The 20344-nt window shown below is 46.8% G+C and overlaps 1 protein-coding gene across 1 annotated transcript in view; it reads right to left on the bottom strand.

Annotated features, from left to right (window-relative positions):
- The window catches only part of scfd2 (sec1 family domain containing 2), a 94433-nt gene that overhangs the window by 61522 nt on the left and 12567 nt on the right, over positions 1-20344 (bottom strand). Inside the window, exon 4 of the mRNA XM_022751452.1 lies at positions 14038-14213. Within this exon, the coding sequence (XP_022607173.1) occupies positions 14038-14213 (176 nt within the window). The remainder of the gene's footprint in view (positions 1-14037; positions 14214-20344) is intronic.

Raw genomic sequence — 20344 nt, 5'->3', positions numbered from 1 at the left:
AAAAACAAAACACTCATTACAGACACGGGAAATGGAAAACAACTAATCTCCCTTCATTTCCCTGAACTCATACACACACCTGTGAGGATGTAGAGATGAATTATGCTCAAATAGAAAGAAAGTTCTGGAACATGGAAACTAACAAAAAAAAAACAAAAAGAAAAGAAAAGAAACATCCTGAAAAACAAAGAACAGAAAATTAAAAAAAAAAAAAGAGAGTAAACACTCGGATGATGGGAAGAAAATGTAGTAAGACCTCCACTGAGAGATGTTATCGGTGCAGTGATGCTGCTGTGACTGTGCCGGGTCACATGATGCTCCCTGATGACCACACTCACGACGTGACTCAGACCTAATCTCTATTTACAAGTGATCATTGCAATTATTTACCGTCTGAGTCTGTGTGTGTGTGTGGGGGGGGGCTAACATGAGACATAACTACGTCAATAAAGAAAATGATTAAATAAAGATCTGTAGCACACACACACACACACACACACACACACACACACACACACACACACACACACACACACACACACACACACACACACACACACTAATGCACCCACACAATGAAACATAAAGACCAATAAACAGTTACAGCCATGTTTCTCCTGTTCGTTTTTTACTGGAAACCCGACGTTCACACATAAAGGAGAAAGAAAACAGAGTTAGGAAATACAAGCCACAGTGGGGGGGGGGGGGGGTTTCAAAAAAAAAATTTCGGGGGAATTTAAAAAAAAAGAAAAATTAGTTGATTTTCGACTCTGTTTTCTTCCATCATTTTTCAAAAGTTTGTCTCACAGTCGCATTTCAACCCGGTGACTCGTTCCTCTGTGCGTCACGTATCAGAGCGGCGGGCTGAGCAGAGAAGTCCAATCTAAGACCTGAGGCCTGGTGGCGTTCTGCACACACAGCGGCCTCTCTGTTGCACATGCACACGGGTTGTGCTCGTGCCAGTGCCACCACAACACTGCAAAACCCAGTCACACACACACACACACACACACACACACAGGCAACAGAAGGTATATGTGTTGTGCTTGTGTGTGTTTACTGAAGTGTCATGGCGGCGGGGGGGGGGGCTGCACACAACATGCAGCCGAGAATGAAAGAGAGCACAGACACGCAGTGATCCTTCTGCAGACTTCATGTCTGCGCACTAACACCCATCGCCCGGCACGGATTCCATCTGTTATAACACTCTGAATATCAGAGGGTTTTAACCAGGATCTCTTTTTGGAGTATTGACCCACATTTCATGAAAAAAAAAAAGGGGCAAAGACTGAGAGAGAGAGAGAGAGAGAGAGAGAGAGAGAGAGGGGTCAGGATGGAGACAGAATGTTTTTTTTATATATATGTGTGTGTGTGTGTGAAAAGAAAACACAGTCGCGGTCTGCTGACACTGGTTCGACACACAGGCTGAAATAGAACAATACAAACAACATCAGCGAGGGTCTCTGCTGCACAAACATTCCCAGAGCCTGAAGCCCACAGCTCGGGTAAAAACACCACCGAGAGCGGCATCGACCCATTAATACAGACTAACACCTATTTTCTTTCTTTTCTTCCTTTTCTTTTTTTAAACTCTGCCTTGGACACAATACATCATTCTTTCTATAACCGTCTCCCTTTTCCCAGATTTCTTAACCCGTTCCCCAGCGCACCCCTCTCTCCCTCTTCCGCTCCTCGCTCCGGCCAAATCACACGCAAGACTCTTAAACTCTTAAGACGTGATAAAAATAAATATTCCTCCAAGACCATCATAACTCTGAGAAATCATAACTTATAATCTTTGACAATAATCGAAACTGCTAGACCTCGCAAGTACGATAACACAAATCAAATCAAATAACGGCTCCGCTGAGAGAGTCTCGTTCGACTGAGATAAAGTGTTGGAGAGAGAGAAGGAGAGAGAGAGAGAGAGAGAGAGAGAGAGAGAGAGAGAGAGAGAGAGAGGGATTGCGGATCGCCCCCCCCCCAGGTCTAATGGGGTAACAAACTGTGTACCCATCACACTTGATGATGTTTCTCACACTCTCTGACTGCCTCATGGATCATTTCTGTAGAGGGCACTTGATGTGAGAGGCCGAGGAGTTTATTCTGAGTGTTATAGTTTCAGTCAGCAGGGGTGGTGGGGTGGGGGGGTGGGTGTTTCTAACTGTTGGCAGCTGTTTCCAATGTGATTATCTCCCTGTCACCTCTGGCGTCCGTAAACCCAGGTGGGTTGTGTATCACAAAAGGAGACAGCCACCATCGACCATCCCCGGCCTTTACTCTAAATTAAGGGTGACAATGTGGCACGGAGGGCACCGCCATGTTTGACCGGCCTCTCTGAGAAGTAACGGTTGACGCCTGGCAGTAAAATCCTGGGACGCCCCACCCCACCCCCAACACCCGTCTCTTCCTACACCGTGAAAATGTCTCTCTTCCTCATCCTCTCCCCATCATGTCTGTCCTTCCTGAACAGATGGGGAACACATCGTCTGTCTGCCTGTGTGTTCTGTGATGCAGCGCAGATCCTCGCTGGTCTAAACACACACGGCAGCGGCAGAGAGGTCCCACCGTCCCACCGTCCCACCGTCCCACCGTCACACCGTCACACCGTCACACCGTCACTGTCTGCATCTGATGGTCTAAGTGCTAGCGTGTCCAAATATACCACTTAGCTAATGTCGTTCATTTATTTCCGTTGTTTACGCTGCTGTGTAGAGGTCTCACGCTGACAGCAGCCGTCCGAAGCGACTGAGGACATTTACTCAAGTGTTGACTCGTACTTTATTTAAGAAGCCAATTTTCATTTCAAGACACTTTACAATATTGTTAGAGTTACTCTTAACTTCACATTGGATTACCATTGGCAGAGAACTAATCAGAGTAATCCATAATGTAGATATCACCGCTGATGTTTAAAGTTTTGAAACCTATTCATCAGCTCTTGTCGTTTTTATTTCTTGTGTGTTTGTTTTTGTTCTCGTCACCTGTGAATCACACGCCACGTCATCCTCACTAATTTACAGACATTTAGAAATGTCTTTAAATCTTTTCTGGTGACTGTTTCTTTAATAACCTCTCTTTTATTTATTCTATTATGTCATTTATTATATATTTACTTGAAGATTGAAACTATACAGACTTATATCTTCTGTCTCAGCCTTTAATAATCTGTACGTCCCTTTTATTGACTTGCTTGAGTTTTGTCCCTTTATTTACATTTAATCTCTCAGGACATTTTTTTTTTTGTTGCATAGATTATTTTGAAAATCATCTTTTCCTCTGTTGACGTCACACAAATGTTCATACATCATGTGAAGTGTAGTTGTAATTGTATGTGTTTTATGTGCGTTTATTTATTGGGTATGAGTTCTTTAACTTAGTTTATCTGTTTGTCACAGTGTGATGCTGTTGTCATGGTTACACCTCCCTCCTCGGGGGGTGTGGCTTCTGGAAGATTCTCTCATGGATGCATCTCATTAAATATTCTCTCTGTCAACTGGAGTTTAAAGCTCTATCTTTATAAACTGTCACCTCCACGTCTACTGTTTACGCCAGCGGTGTCCGACCTCAAGTCACCAAATATCAAACATCAGAAACTCACATCAGCATCAGTGTTTGTGTCAAAAATCTGCTTAACTCACTGTATCCATGGCAACATATTTCCTGTTAAGTTTAGTTTTCTTCTATCTTTTATCACTGCATGTCGCCTACAGCTGATCTGATGTAAACAAACTCATTTAAGTGGCAGCTCAAAATAATGATTTGGTGTTGAAGGGGGTGGAGGTCGGGGGGTCGGGGGGTCGGGGGGTGGGGGGGCGGTCGGGGGTGGGGGGTGTGCCTATGTGTGTTGTAGATTGGAAGCAGAATTTAACTCGGAAGTGAAGCTGCTTAAAGTTTGTACTTATACATCCATGGTTAGAGTGAGCTACAGGTAGCTCTGGAGTCACCTGTTGAAGACCAATGGTTTACACTGATGATGCTGAAACACGTTCGTTCTTTGCTCTTAAACATGAGGACTATTGATCTGCGAGTGCCAACATCTCGTTTGTTCTGATTACATTAACCTGTATGAAACGTGCTACAAATAATGTTTGATTGATTGATATTTAAAATAGTTAAAAACCCAACTGATCACCTCCAAGAGTTAAATGCTGTTTAAACACAAACGAATGAGTGATAATAATCTAATAATATGACATATAACAGTATAACACATTTCGCTCTGGTAACTTTTTGTACGGTGGCCCTGAGAGCTCAACTCTGCAGCGGCACTTTAGAAAACACATGCAAACAGAGAAAACACAAACAAGTTCAGAAAAACATCTCAATTTGACAAAACACGTGCCGCAAATACTGACAACACAGCCGAACAGACAAACGGTGTCCGGGGGGGGGGGGGGGGGGTCCCCAGCTTGGGACGCACTTGCGTGGATGTATTATAATACATCTAATCTAATACATATAATACATGTGCACTTATTGTTCGATGCTTTTAACTTCAAACGTCACAAAGCAGTGAAGGGTCATCACTTTTCTTTAGAGAGTATCTGCAGCACATGTGTCGTCAAACTGAAGAAGATGTTTTCTGTCTGTTTGCATGTGTTTCCTTACGCTGCAGTGTGTTGAGCTCTCAGGGCCACCGTACTTTCGCTTGTAATGGATTCTTTTTTAATGGTGTAGTACTTTTTGAAGAGGGAGATGGATTTTTAAAAACAACAGGACAAGGCGACATTTGTGAAATAGAATCATACGGTAGTTTAATGGTTGTTTGATGTTGCTGCTTTAATCAAATATTAATGGTTTTCAGAGTCAAATTATTTAAAAATATATAGATTAATTGACTTGCGTTCAATGTGCATTTTCCTACCATATAGATAATATGACACGTTGAGCCAAACTCCTGCTCTAAACGAGGTGTTTGTAATAGTTTGTCCGCCCCCACTGACATTAATGGGAATGGACAAAATACTGCAAACAACTTTCACTATAATTTAATGCAGTGCAACATCACCACGCACTACAGCCTCCAAAATGACCACAGAACTGAGTCAGCTCCTCTTTGACACAGCCTCAACATAAACTTTACTATGATGAGCTTTGCAAATGTGAAAAAAACAAAAAGATTTATTGCCGGGTTTCGGCCTCGGGTTACATTAGATTTAGTTGAGTGCATCTAACTGGCGGCTTGAGCGTAGTTTGTAGAATTTGCGTTTATTATAATCAGTCAGGAAATCATTTTATTTTGAAACATGTTCGAGCATAAAGTTTTCGTCTATTCAAAGACGTTAAAAAAGAGAAAGCAACAGGAGTGTGAGCGAAGTCAGCCGACTGCAGACTGAAATGCAAACTTGCAAAAATAAAAAATTTTGATTCTGCAGTCTAACCTCTGTATTGTTATGTTTCAGGCAGGATGTGGAGTGGTGGTTAGTGCAGTGTGAACGAGGACATCTGAACTCTTGATCCTCGCGTCCAGATGTGCACCGTGTGTTTCATGTGTCACTCGCTGCTTCGACGCTTCATTTTCTCTCCAATCAAGCTCCTAATAACCACAACAGGCAACTGAAAAATTAGTTGAAAGCTTATGACAATTTCAACACAAACATGACCACCCAAACCGAACACACACCCGTCGAGTCATAACCGTCGTGATTTATTATGTCTCTCAAACACACAATACGCAGCGTGTAAGAGAGTCGTAAACCCCAGCGACGTTAACAGCGTCTGAAGTTCTGAGATGGAGTTTAGACAAACGCCGCTCAGGAAAACACAGACGTCACATGAAAGAGACAAAAGCAAAGGAGAGAACAGTGGGTGGAGAAGATGGGAGAGTTAAGGAGCAGGAGATTTGGGAGGAGGGGGGGTGACACATGGTGGGTGTATGAGTAAGCGGTCTTACCTCCTCCTCCTCCTACTCACCCCCCCCCTTCTGTACCTCCTTTCGCTCATAATTAGCGGTTCGGCGTCGTTACTCGTTTTGGGTTACTTTCATTCCTTCCCCCCCATTTCCATTAAAAACGGCAGCAGGACAAACAGGCCCACATGTGTCCTCCCCCGTTACTCCGAGCTCAGAACAATAGAAGAAGAAAAGCGGGGGGGGGGGGGGGGGGGGGGGGGGGGGGGGGGGGGGGGGGGGGGGGGGGGGCATGTGAGTTCAACATGGAAATTTGTGAGTGTTTTTCCCCTCAAACATGTTTGCAAATCAACTTTTCCTATTGGTTCAAAACGCAGCGTGGAGCTTCGTTCTGGCTTTAATTGGGAAACATCATGACAGGCGGTGGAAACTGTGCAGGCCCATCAAAACGCACTGCTGTCCACGTCCATGCGTGTACTCTACGTCATGTGCAGCTCATTGAAAATACATCTTTCTGTGCGCTGCATCTAGCAAACATGTGGGCAGTGGTTCTCCATTTGTCATAATTGCACTAAACACATCCAGTATTTTGGCGTCAGTTCTGAGGCCCTTCTAACAAAAATCCGTTTGCAAATATTTTGCCGATGCGTACATGTTCACGTCGGCCGCTCTGGTTTCAGTCTCTCGCAGGATGTTTCGGCATGTGGCTGCAGTCCTCCTCGACAAACGCTGCACCAGATACAGCGATCTGCTCCCCAAACACACACATACAACGAGACACATTTCTACCAATCAACACGAGGACAATCGTGTTAATAATGGAAGATAAAAGAGTCGAGGAGGAGGAAGACAGATGCTTAGAAGAGGAAAAGTCAGACAGAAATAAAGAGAAGGATGACAGAAAGATATTTAACTATGTCCAGACCCCAGCAGAGAGGCCATGGGGGAGGGGGCGGGGGGGGCTTCCCTATTCTTTGCTCCCTGATGTCAATCACGTTACGAGTGGTCCCCTCCCTAAAACTTCCCTCCACAGATGAGTTTCATTTTTAGCTCATTCAAGATTCCTCCAACAACAACAACAAAAGGAGACCTTGTCAAACGCGAAGAGAAGCTGCACGCTGCTTTTCTTTCTTTTTTTTCTTCCTCTTCATCCACGTTCCTCTTTACAAATGCAAATACCAGCTCGAGCTGGAAGCTGAGCGCAAAACCAGATACAGCTAATGTTGTCACAACCTATAAACATTGAAACATTTCAACTGGGAGCGGACTGAGGTCTGTGGACCCGACCGAGGCCGCGCCGCCACGAGCTTTAATCAAATGACGCCGTCGTCCAGGGTCAAAGGTCAGAGGAGAGATTTGAGTTATTGTTGCTGACATGACGTTTCCATTTGACACACCGGTTTCAGAGGTGGCACAGTCACTTATCTGCTCATGGAGACAACGCTGACCTGCGCCACGGACGCACATGGCGCTCCACCTGATCACACACACACACACACACACACACACACACACACACACACACACACACACACGCTCGGACCCCTCGGATCCAGACTGTCCAGCTATGTGGTTACACACGGAGCAGCGCCCCGGGGTAATTAATGGCAGAGCGAGGGGTGGCAGGAGTCTGTCTCTGATTGACCCGGTTTGACCCTCACTGCTTAGTTACCGTGGTGATCCGTTCACAGACTGGCCACCAAGCACTCTCGCCACTATATCCCCCCCCCACCCCGTTCCCCTCCGGGTGACTGGTGGAATCCCTGGGGCGACGAGGTGGTCCTCAGGGTGGGCATGAGGGAGGAGAGGGAGGTGCACACTGGGGTTTCAGATGGGTACAATTACACGCCGCAGCAAAGAGGAGTCCTTGTCCCACCTTTGCTTCACGACCTAAGGGGGTCACTCCTACTCCCCCCCCCACCCCACCCTCACCCCCCTACCTTACCCCATTCATCTCTGTCCACACAATAAGTCTTTTTGCCCGTCCCCGGCAGTAGGGGGCGCTACCAATCTACGGTGTCCTTGAATGTGTAGGTCAGCAGGAAAGTGGCCAAGTAAACTCTGAGGCTTCACTGTCCACCGGCTCACAAGGCCGAGCATTCATCATCAGTCGAGCGAGCGCGGAGAGAAATCGGACCGTCATGTGTCCATCTGCTGGTCTGGCAGCGGGTCGTCTCATCTGTCCCCGCTCGCCGACGTACTCTTCACCCTCAACCGATCAATCACAATGAAATCTTTAATCTGCCAAAAAAATCTTTAATCTGGCTCTAAGGGGTCAATCGGTATCTAAAGGTCCTGGAATGTGTGTCTGTCTCCATTTCAGATCAGACACACAAACACAAAGACACACGTCCTGTGGGCGGTGACCTTCCCCGGCCCGTGCTCAGCAGGTAGTGACAAATGACCTGATAGTTAATCCGTCCTGAGGTGCAGCTTTTCTGCGGGGGGGGGGGAACAGAGAGCCTGTTTGTGACAACAGGAAGTTGAGACAGTGTTACCAGAATAAGCACATTAAAGGATGCACATGCATGAACGCACGCGTGCACACATGGCCGCACATGCACTTAGCTGCGAGCACATCTGGCTACGGTTTTCGGATGCAGTGGCACATCACAGGGAAAACACAGAACCTAAACAGTGAGCAGTGACATGTTAGAGTCGGGGGGGGGGGGGGGGGGGGGGGGGGGGGGGGGGGGGGGGGGGGGGGGGGGGGGGGGGGGGGGGGGGGGGGGGGGGGGGGGGGGGGGGGGGGGGGGGGGGGGGGGGGGGGGGGGGGGGGGGGGGGGGGGGGGGGGGGGCAGTCAGAGGAATATAAAGGTATGAGGTGGTTCGTTGGCCAGCTCTGCCCAGGACACTAGGTCATTGTTGGGTCTCTTCGTAAAACCCCCGCCATCTTCCCTAATGGTCAGCTTTTTCTACGGCCTTCCTTGTTAACAATCCGGGGGTGAATGCTGGGCATTGTGGGATTTTCCCCAGCCTGTGGTGTCTTGTTGGAGCATGCTCAAATGAAGTCTGACGCCAGGAGACCAAGTCAGCAGACCACACTGACCTGATTCACCGAAGGGGCGGAGGGTGTCAGCGGGAGCTCTGATCACGTTCCCTCGACCACCTCACTCAGACGCCGCGAGATGACAATGCAGCTCAGTACAAACGGCGATGTGAGTGGAGAGAGCGGCGTGGACGATCTCCAAGAGAGATCAACCGTTTTCGTTCTGTTTGGTCTGAGCAAGTGTGAGAAAAAAAAAAAAAAAAAAAAAAAGCTTTTGGCTGAGGCTGTGAAAAACATTCAGTTTAAATCCTGCAGAACCCTCAAAAACACACATTCATGAGGAAAAAAAACCTCCAGGCCACATGAAAAATCCTCCTGATGTGAAGCTGCACAGTTGAACAGCCGCAGTGAAGAATGAAGACCGGTTCGAGGGGGGAAAAAATGAAAAAACATCTGACATATGCTGCGAATGCAACTCTGACTCAATGCAGAACAATGCCAAAACAAAAAGAAAAAAGGGGGCCACTTAAAGTAAAAGAGAAAATGTTTAGTGTGTTAAAGCCTTTAGGAGCCCGTCCTGCTCCCCTGGCTGTAACGTAGCTGCAGCTCTATAATTCCACAGCTATTAACACCAAAGCAATTCCTATAAAGTTTCAGTTCAGTGGGCTGAGATATAGATGTAGTAGAAAGATGCTTAGTAGAACATTTAAAAAAAGCAGCACATGCAAATTAGCATCGAGCCCAGAAGTGGAGTCAGTGAGGTTTAATATGAGGCGACTTGATTGAGCCCCCCCCGCGTCTCGTGTTCCCCGAGTTTCTCCGGATCGAGCGGGGTTCGCAGTCGGCGGGATGGCGAGGCGATTAAGGATAAGTAATGCAGAGAGCGGAGCGAGCCAAGCACCTATCTGTCTGAGAGAAGAGAGGTAATGATAACAGGAAGTGAGATGAGTTGGTGTTGCCCTCTGGCCTACCAACCCATCACCTCTGTTAAAAAGGTCCCTCTCTATAAACAGGCCTCTCTCTGCCTATTAAACAGATAGTACATTAGGAGCTGAGCTGCGCAGAGCAATGTAAACACAGCCGTCTCAGGGTACCGGGGGTGTGGGGGTGGGGGTGGAGGGGTGGGAGTGAACTCCATCACTGCTCCTCTCTCTCCCGCTGTAATCCTCTCCGACTAAACACAGGAAGGAAGAGATAGGTAAATAACTCACTCTTCTGATAAACCCAACGTTTTTATTTTTTTCCTGCAACTCTCGTATTTTCCTCTGGTTTTAGAAAGAAGCTTGTTGTGCTTCAAAGTGCAGCGGAGCAGCGGAGTTCATGTCGTACAGTGCACACGTGTATACGTGACGGAGAGGCGTATGTTTGGAAGAAAACAAAACAAGAGATACAGGGGAAACGTGGCGTGTTTAAAAAAGGAAAAAAAGAGAGGATGATGGGAGAGAGACAGACACGAGCGGACCCCCGAACCTTCCTGTGGTTCGTTCTGCTCCGGGCCTGAGGAGGCGACAGAGAGGAAACACACAGGGGGGAGGGGGGACGACGACTGTGGTTCAGAGAGTGGACGGACGGGGAGACAGTCGGTCCAGGTCAGTCCAGATGTGAGGCTGTTAAACAGTGGGGAAGTGCAGGAGGTCAGCGCTGGACATCTCAGGGGCAGCGCCCCCGAGTCATTCACACCTCTTTGTTACAATCTTCAGCTAAACACAGCAGTGCAGTACCCCCCCCCCAGCGGGGACACAGCAGAGGAGGATCGGGGGGGAATGTCTGGGATGTGGGGACAGGCTCCATAGCCTGGGGAAAGGCCAATTACAGGCTTAAAGCCCCCTGTCTGTCTGTGGCATGCAGCTCAGATAAGATGAAAGTTACTTGGGACCAATATCAACATTTCCCCCTCCGCTGCCATAAAAATGATACAATCCAGATGTTACATATAAATTTATATACATATACTGTATATATGTGTGTGTGTGGATAAAACTGCATGTTAAGTATGGTGCAGATTGGCGTTGCTCCACATTTTTACATAAGGGGAGATGATGATGGATTTCACTGTCAGGCTCCTGACATACTGCAGGTCTGAGCCCCTGCAGGTCAGTTTATGTCCAGGAGAGGGGGGGGGGGGTCAGAGGTGAAGGGTCATGAGTCTTTAGGCCAGCACACACTGACACTGTACAGGGGGGGGGGGTTGGTAGGTGGTAGGTTTGTTGGGTCACCTTGCTCCAACCCAGACATGGAGACGCAGCCGGCAACAAAACAAAACATCAGTCTGAAAATGACACGGCAGCATAAACAGAGTGTTTCAGAGCAGAATTATTTGTTCCTGTTCCTCAGAGTCAAAGACTCATTCAAACCAATCTGAAAGGAACAAATAGGAAACCTGCTCTAAACTGACATGGATCAAAATCTTATTTTCTTGTATTCTTTGGATTTTTCCCGCTATGGAATTCCACTGATGCAAATGAATGCCAAAAAGACGCCGCGTCATAGCTCGACTTTAATGTACATTTCAAAGTAAAACACAAACACGCAGCGGAGACACAGACGAGGACCAGGCGGGCAGGAGGCGGGGACGTCCGGACGAGCGGCGCTGTGACCAGTAATAACTCGGAGGCTTGAATGTTTGCAGAGGCATGCCCTGGTAATCCCAGCGGAGTAAAGCAACAGGCCGGGGTGAGAGAGGTTAGCTCCTCTCTACTGCACTGCTGTCATCGCGACCATGCTCGGCGATGTGACAGACTAATCAGCAGTGGGCTGCACAGTCAGAGACAAAACTGGCCTTAAAGAGAATCTGTCATTAGTTAAAAAAAGAAAAAAAGGAAATATGCAGCTGCAACTCGTCCCGAGCCGTGTCTCGTTGGGAGGGATGTACAGTAGAAGTGTACATGTTTAGTTTGGTGAGGTAGAGGCTCTGGCTGGGCGGCTGATGGGAGGGTAGCGTGGTGCGCCTGTGATGTTCTGGGAAGTGGTGAAAGAGCGAGTCTGTTGAGTTTCGCCTTGGCCGCACCAGCGCTGAGCATGTCTAGCATACACTTTCTGTAACTGCGGGCTGGAGCTGCACCAAGTCTGCTCAATCTGTCCCATTCAGACCCAAAAGCCAGTCACATGCCAGACAGCCAGGGCACCCAGGGCAGCAGGGGGGGGGGGGCGGGTGCAGGCAGGGTGGCAGTGCCAGCCAAGAAGATATGTGGCCGTGTCACATAAATATAAGCACTATACTGTGGAGGTAATAAATGCAACGGCAGCGTAAACGCATCACACTAACCACATTTATATCCAACTAATGTGTCAATCTTCCATGGCCACATCTGTGCCCCCCCCCCCCCCCATCTTATTAACCTCCCGGCTGCAAGACACACCGCCGGCCTCAATGGCAACGGTTGCCATTAGCAACCTGCAAATGCACAGCACATGTCCTTCCACGTGTTACAGCACATTGAGGCGTGACCTCATGAGTACGACGCTGCAGCAGTTACCCAGTGTCTCATAGAGACAAAGCGTTGGAAGAGGCCGGTCCCTGAACTCAGTGGCCCCTTCGCCTCAGTGCGGCCACTGCCCGCTCCCGGGCCCCCGGCGCGCCACAGAGGAGTTGGCCTGAATGAACTCACACTGTCCACCAGCGACGGAGTGTCCGGCTCTGCCCGGTCGTACCCACAGCAGAGCTCTCACACACTCAGGCAGAGCAAACACAGGCCTCCAGCGCCAGGCAGAGCCGAGAGGCGTTTCACCCCGCCATTTTGTAATGTAATTAACTTCTCCCTGTCCATGTTGAGCCAAGGCGAAAACCTCACATGGAAATTAAACAAACAGCGGGGGCACAGAGGACACACAACTCATTTCCTTTAATACCTCAATAAAACTCAGGCCCGTTTTGATTGCAAACACCGACTCTCACGTCGCGCTCAAGGCCTGACTGTGAGATCTGATTCCTGAAGAATGCCGTTCTGAACCTGCGCCAAGCGTTATATATACTATCCTGATGCTAAATACAACAACAGTCTGTTCTTAACACAGGCCCACTTCCACCTGGGGACACAGTCACCTCGGAAACCTGCTCGCTCTGAGGCTGAAGCTAAAAGGAAGAAAAAGAGCGGTGAGAAAGTTGTACTTTGAATTATCCAGGTATCGTAGACAACCACGGGGGAGTAGATCAAAGTGGAGTAAATGGATACTGGAACCATAAGCCTTAAAGTCTTCTTCCTTCATTTAATAAAGCGATGGCCCCAGCTGAGGACCGAGGTTTATGAGGTTGTTTTCAAATTCCAATTAGGCACGGGGGCAACTGCTGCGAGCTCGTTTTATTTTTCCGTGATTTAGTTTAATAAGTTCCTAAATACTCGGCTGTCTTTACAGCTTCAGGAATATGAAGAGGCTCTGAGGAAAGAGCAAGGTAAGAGACAGCACGGCGTTGTTTAGCTCGTCGTCACGGTGATGTACACAGTTTTTGAATACTTTTGCTGATCACAGGTAAACATGTGAAGTGAGAGATGACTTTCAGGTCTGGCTTTTTTATTTATTCTCATACTCCACCCCAACCCCCCCTTTGTCCCCTCCGTCCCCTGTCTCTCCCCTCCATCAGATTCGCCCTTTGACCTCTCCAAACTCAAACACACGTGTACATCCGCCTCTGTCCGCCCCCGTAAACTAGACCCCTTCCTCCTCCAAATAACATGATGGAAATCTGGCGTTTTTTTTTTTTTTTTTTTCACTGTTTACTGGATCTGAATGTTTTCCCTACAAACACAACTGACCTTGTTTATGAAGCACAGGAATCTGCGTTTTTTTTCCCCCCTCGTCTCTGTCAGTTCAACACAACATTCTGGCCACCGTTTAGCGAACCACAAGCACCCACTTACCTGCAGCGCCCCGCCAGTAAAATATTTACCGAAGGGAGAGATGTGAAAGAATAATCACCGGGGGTTGATTACAAATACCAGAGCCAGTGAATGTTCATTCTGTCCGTGTGACTCTGTCTAGGAAATAATTTTAAAATGACACGTGCATTCTTTTAGATATACGAGCTGCATTCCTTCATATTTAAAAAATAAAATGTTGGGGGATTGTGTTGCATCTGAAAAACTTGTTTTGTAGTTAAAGGGTTGAAAAACGTTTGTGTCAGTCGTCAGGTTTTTCTAAGTGCTGGATATCCCGCCTCCGACACATATGGATAAAAGGTTTGTGTAAGATGAGCACGGACCTGCAGCAGCAGCCGCTCGAAGGCCAGGCAGGAATCCCAGCGGGGCAGGTCCGGGTGGCGGAGCGTCTGGGCCGCGGCCAGGCCCAGCTGGAGCACCCCGCAGTGACTCTCTAGCGCCCCCCAACTGCTCCGGAACAGCTGCATGTAGGAGCACAGCTGTTCGGGGGTCACACGGCCTGAGAGGAGGAGGAGGAGGAGGAGGAGGAGGAGGAGGGAAGAAGAAGAAGAAGATCCTGTTTTAATCCAGCGAGAAAAATTTGCAGCCATCACAAAGTCATCGATCAGCGTCGGTCAGAGCAACATCACACAGTCTGACCGGTGGGCTACTGGTCTTTAGTGTGCCATCTGTTACTAACTAATAAAAATGTACACACACACACACACACACACACACACACACACACACACACACACACACACACACACAGAGTTATTCCTCCTGATGGGAAGAACGAAGCGTGGAAACAGAACAAATAGACAACCTCTTCCCAAAGCACAACAGCCTTTTTAATAACGATCATACAGTCGGCTGAGGGCAGAGGGGAACGACTGATACCAGAGCAGACCATAATATTATCTTAATGAGCAAAACTCTCCACAGGCTGCGAGGAGGCTCCAGCCCTGCAACTGTGTAGGTGTGTAGGTGTGTGTGTGTGTGTGTGTGTGTGTGTGTGTGTGTGTGTGTGGCGTCAGGAAGCAATATTCTCTAATATTCTCTATACGTGCAAGATCAGGTGGAGAATTTCACATGAGTGTTTATATGAGTCACAGTACATGACTTAACATCACTGAGTGTGTGTGTGTGTGTGTGTGTGTGTGTGTGATCTTGAGAGCCCTCCCTCAGTGTGACTAATAAGTGTAAATCAGAGATTTTCATTGATTATTTATAGTGAGGAGTGCAGAGGGGGGCTGGACTCCTCACTGTCGCCTCCCCCCGCCCCTCCCACGAAGATTCACAGAGACACAGGAAGTAGTGTAAAGGGTCTGGGGGGGGGGGGGGGGGGGGTTTGGTGTGCACGGTGGCCTGGAGGTACGAGAGGCTATGTCAGGGGCTTGGATAGAGAGGGGGGTGGGGGGGGGGGGCGCACATTAACTCCCCATAAAGCCTACTTCTTCATGTTGATGTTCTGAACCAGCACCAGATGTGGGAGTATTTCCTGTTGGACTACACGGCCAATGTTTTCTTTAGCGAGGCCAAACACATGACTGGAAGAGAAACAGACAGGCAGGAGAAAAAACGAGAGCAGAAATCTTCAGAATACTAAATTCAATATGGAGTGATGGCACTTACAATGTAAAGGCAGCACTAGACAAAATCTACGGATGTTGAAATGTTGTCAGAGAGAGAAAATTAGGGAGGAATAAAAAAAAATAAAAAAATAAATAAAAAGACATTCTCACAGCAGCTGATGAGCAAAACCTGACAGACAAAATAGATTTCTGACGGTCGGCCTGTCGGGAAACAGACTCTCCACAGCGAAGTGGAAGAGTCTCTCTCTCTGTGGCATCTTCGGGCAAAACAGAACAAATGTCGACAAAAGAGAATCGAGTTTCTTTGCTGAAATTAAAAGTATTTCTGAAGAATAAACTTCAGCCCAGACATGTTCAAAAATCCTGAAAAGCTCTATTGTGAACATATCCAGCCAGAAAAAAAAAAATCCAGGCAGCATAACCAAGGTTCACTGAGCTTGATGTGCCAACCATAATTCAGCACAGAACCAGGAAATACGTCCAAAGCAAGGGCCAAGCATAATTTCACCCGAGAAATAGGCAGCGAGGATGGTGAAGTGTAGTAGGCCAAATGTAATCAGACTTCACAGTTCAGGAGGAGCAGATGAGACTGAGTGAGAAAATCTACGACACTGAGAAGAAGAAAAAGAAAGAAAAAAAAAACAGCAGAATAAAATAACTTTAAGAGGAGAAAGCCACACGAAAGCCTGCTCTCCATTACACAATCAAACAGCTCTGGCCGAGGCTTTTTCGCTCTTATCTGTGTCACTAAACTTCCCTCAAAAACAGCTCTGCGATTCCTCAGGCAGCTTGTTGCCAGATGCAAAATGAATCTCAGGCAGAAGATTTGTCAGCTGAGCTCTGGTTTCAAATGCTGGTGTTTCTGCAGTAAAAAAACAAAACAAAAAAAAACAAAAAAGCAGGACTGGAAAGGTTCTCTTTCCAATAAATAAGAGCGTCCGTGTAAGAAGACACAGTGCTTGTAATTTAACTGACTTTTAAATGTCAAAACTTTCCATTGAGCAAATTAAATTCTCAGTTTCTCAGTAAACTCTCAGGGATTCATTTAAAGATACAACTTTCATTTCTGGTGTCTGAAAACAAGAAGAAAGTTAAATATATATTTGATTTATCATTTTACGTTGCAGTGCACTCAAGTATAGTGCAAAGAAATGATTTAATATTTAATACAGTATAGTGTTCAGTGGGTTATATATGGGGTTATATTAGTTAATTGTACCTTGACTCATAACTTCTACATACGTCTGTTTTGTTCAGCAGCAGGTTTCAGCTAAAATATAAAATACTGCAGCTTTTGTCGGCCTTTGCACATCAGCTAAGAAGGTGGAGACACCTGAACCCTTCGGCCATTTTAACATTCTTCTGGGTGCATTTATTACAGGAGCAGCCATAAAACAAATCACATTTTCAGTCCCGTGCTATAAAGAGTCTGAAGCTGCTGCCCATTTCAGCCTGATGTGCAGAAGTGGCAACTGAGGCTCGGTCGTGATCAAAGCCACGAACAATGCAAAAAAAGAAAAGGGGGGGGCAGGGGCCAGCAATGATTTAGCCCCGTTGCCGGAGGATGACTTGCATTGTAGGTGCACAGGGTTACCCAGAGGCTAAGTGATGTGTGCCGTCGGCGTGGAGCTGAGCGGTGGCCTGCCTCAGCAGCTGGACACACTCATAAGTAATTCTACATGGATGGGAGGGGGGGCAGGAAGACTGAGAGACTTTTATTTATGCACTCCAAGAGGAGGAAAGTCCTGGAACTTTTATTTGTGGGTGCATGTAGGGGCCCCTTTCAAGAGTGTCCTGTCCTGTACTGTCCCGTACTGGACCAGACTGGACTGGACTGGAGAGCTGTCTCTGTCTGTTGTTGTCTGTTGCATCTGTGTTTCCTCTCCAGTTCAAAGTGTAGGCGAGTGACTCGGAGACTCATGACACTTTGACTAAGTTTTGATTTTAACAAATAAAATCTGACCTTACTGGGGACATGTTCTTGTTTCCGTGCTGCATTGCTTTCAGCTAAATGCTAACGCCAGCGTGCTAACATGCTGACGTGACTGGGGACGCCTCGTCGGCTCACCTGGAGGAGCGCGTACCGTTAAGGCTTAATCCTAACTGCAACTAACCAACTGTGGCCCTTTCTCTCTTTCTTGTCTCTCTCTCACTGTGTCTACAATAAATATCACCAAAGACTAATAATAACACACTCACACGACAGTGCTGAGGTGCAGATGTTCAGCAGGTAGCCGATCTCTACCATTCATGACTGGAACCTGGTCCAGACTGATCATTGATCATCACTGGTTGACTGATTTCCATCACTGTAAATACTGGGGATGATCATTTCATTTGATTATATAAAGTTATGCTTTCTATTCTAATAAATTACACAATAAATTACATAATAAATTACATTCCCTAAAATTAAGAAAAAGCAAAAAATCAATTACCTCAAGAAGTGCAAAGACATTTTTTGTGGTATAACCAAAAATATTTATCATTTAATAAATATCTTTAATCCCATAATATATTTTAATCTCATAAAGAAGAATTCATGCTTTCATTTGAAATATATTAGATTAGTGCAGAGCTTTTTTTACTGCTCTTCTGTGCTGCTGGATTTTTAACTGAAACAAGGACGAGAGTCATTTTACCTGAGTTTTAGCTTCAGCTCACTGGCTCCCAGTGTCTTTCAGAATAGATTTTGAACATACTTTTTACTTGTTTTTAAAGCTCTTCGTGGTTTGGGACCGGCTCTGTTGTTTTATAATCCTTCACGAGCTCTTACATTTTCTCCTGGCAGCTTTTAAATACATACAATTTTATGCATGAGAAAATAGGCAGCGCAGCTTCTTTTTTTTTTAACTATGGAAAACTGAGCCAAGAGCTATAAGAGATGCTCAGTGAACATCTTAAATGACAGGTGAAAACCTATTTATTTTACTTGGCTTTTAATTAATTCCCTCATACTTTACTATTCTTAATGGTTTCTCTTATTTTCATTTTCATATTTCATCATGTTTTCATTGTCCTTCTATTGGCCCTTATTTTATTGTAGTATTTGATTTTCTACTGTAAAGCAATTTGAGCTACATCTCTTGTATGAAAAGTGCTCTATAAATAAAGTTTATTATTATTATATTATTTTAATTGTCATTTCAATTGGGAGAACATAAGAATGCTTATTGGAAGGTTTCACTGCCCCAAATCTCACTGATTAAAATAATGAATGCAGCCAATTGTCTGCTGCGAGTCTCACTGACTGTTAAAAGCCCACAATGCACCACAGGAAGAAAGGCCCTGTCAACACCTCTCATTTACACTGCGGTATCGGCGCACACAGAAACCGTATAACCTCGCAACGCAAACATATACGCACGCGCAGATGGACAGATAAACGCACGTTTACGAACGATGAAACTGAAGCTGTCTCACTAATTCCCTGCTAAGAGCAAAAACACCCAAGACAAACACTGAACTCTGTACAACCACATCCACACACACACACACACACACACACACAGAACCAGGGAATTTCATCATCCTATTGTGCTCTGAGAAACCTGACGGGTCGTACTCAGGCTCTGAGAAATGGATTATTTTCTCTGTCTCTCCCTGGATGATTTTATCCTGTTGAGATGAAAAGAAGCCAAGTTGGGCCGGTGTGTATATGTGAGAGCGCCGGGCCTGTAGAACACCGATACAGTATCTTCCCTCCTGATCTGCATAAACCTTCCAGAGTGAGAACGTGCGGTGGAAAACTCTCCTCTCCCAGAGAGTGAGTGGGCACTGAGGGAGCAGATGGGTATTAATACTAAAGGGGTTTTGTGCTCCGGGGTTCAGCTCGGCCTCAGCTGAGCAGAGCGTGATGGATTGAGAACTCGGCTGGTGGTGCTGGTGGGTAGGATGGGAACTGTGTGGGGGTGCGCCGGGAGCTCAGGGGGCTTCGTGGAGTCTGGTCCTCTGCCAGTGGGGTATAAAGGTTCAGTGTGTGAGGGGTTTGACAGTGCCCCCCCCCTTTACTTTTTCTCTTTTTCTCTCACTCAGCAAAGAAATGAAGTGGACGGACCGTCAGTCAGCAGAAGGCGGGAGCAGCTTCAGTGCGACGCCGACTTCACACTTTCTCACTTTTACTGTCTTTCTTTGCTTTTTCTCTTCCCTGTTTTTGTGCGTTCGTCTGAATGAATCCAAAATGTCCAGGATTGGAGGGGGGGGGGGGGTGGCCGCTGTCAACAACGTGTGAAAGGAAACCACCATGTGTATGCAGTTCCCTGGCAGAGTGAGCGGAGTGTGTGTGTGTGTGTGTGTGTGTGTGTGTGTGGGTGTGTGTGTGTGTCCTCCAACATATTACAACCTACTTGTTACGAGAGACAAGACCCTCTTTACCTCTTAGATTATAGGAGCTAAGGGACCGCACTGCTCCTCCCTTTTAACCCCCCCCCATTCTGCCAGATGCTAACCTGCATATTAGCCCAGCGTGTGTGTGTGTGTGTGTGTGTGTGTGTGTGTGTAGTACCTATGTGAGTCAGAGGGTAGCATAAAGGTGAACGTGCATGAGGGCGCTGTATACTTGTGCATGTACTGCCTTTATTTTTGCGTGCCTACACATGTTTTTATCCCTCGCTGCTTCATTAACAGACAACAAAAGTTTTCGAAAACAAGCGTGTGTGTGCGTGAGGTAGCGTGTGTGTGCGTGAGGTAGCGTGTGTGTGTGTGTGTGAGTGTGTGTGTGAGTGTGTGTCATAGAGCCAACATGTGGTTCAGATTTCCTCTGTGGCCACATGGGCAAACACACGGCAGAGATCGTGGATTTCAGTAGGAGGCGCTAATGTTCTGCACAAGAACACTACCACACACACACACACACACACACACACACACACACACACACACACACACACACACACACACACCTTTTTCGATGTGGGATTATGGTGGACTTTACAAAACCAACAATTCATCATTCACACCCACTTCATGCTGTGATTGCTCAGCTCTGCAGAGGTGTGGCCTATATTTCCGATGTCCGACGAAAACATGCTCCGTATCATTTCTAGCATATTTTGGG

The sequence above is a fragment of the Seriola dumerili genome, unplaced genomic scaffold, assembly GCF_002260705.1.
Source record: "Seriola dumerili isolate Sdu_G_001 unplaced genomic scaffold, Sdu_1.0 BDQW01000155.1, whole genome shotgun sequence".
NCBI lineage: Eukaryota > Metazoa > Chordata > Actinopteri > Carangiformes > Carangidae > Seriola > Seriola dumerili.
The sequence above is the reverse complement of the archived record's forward strand: the minus strand, read 5'-3'. Positions and strand labels throughout refer to the sequence as shown.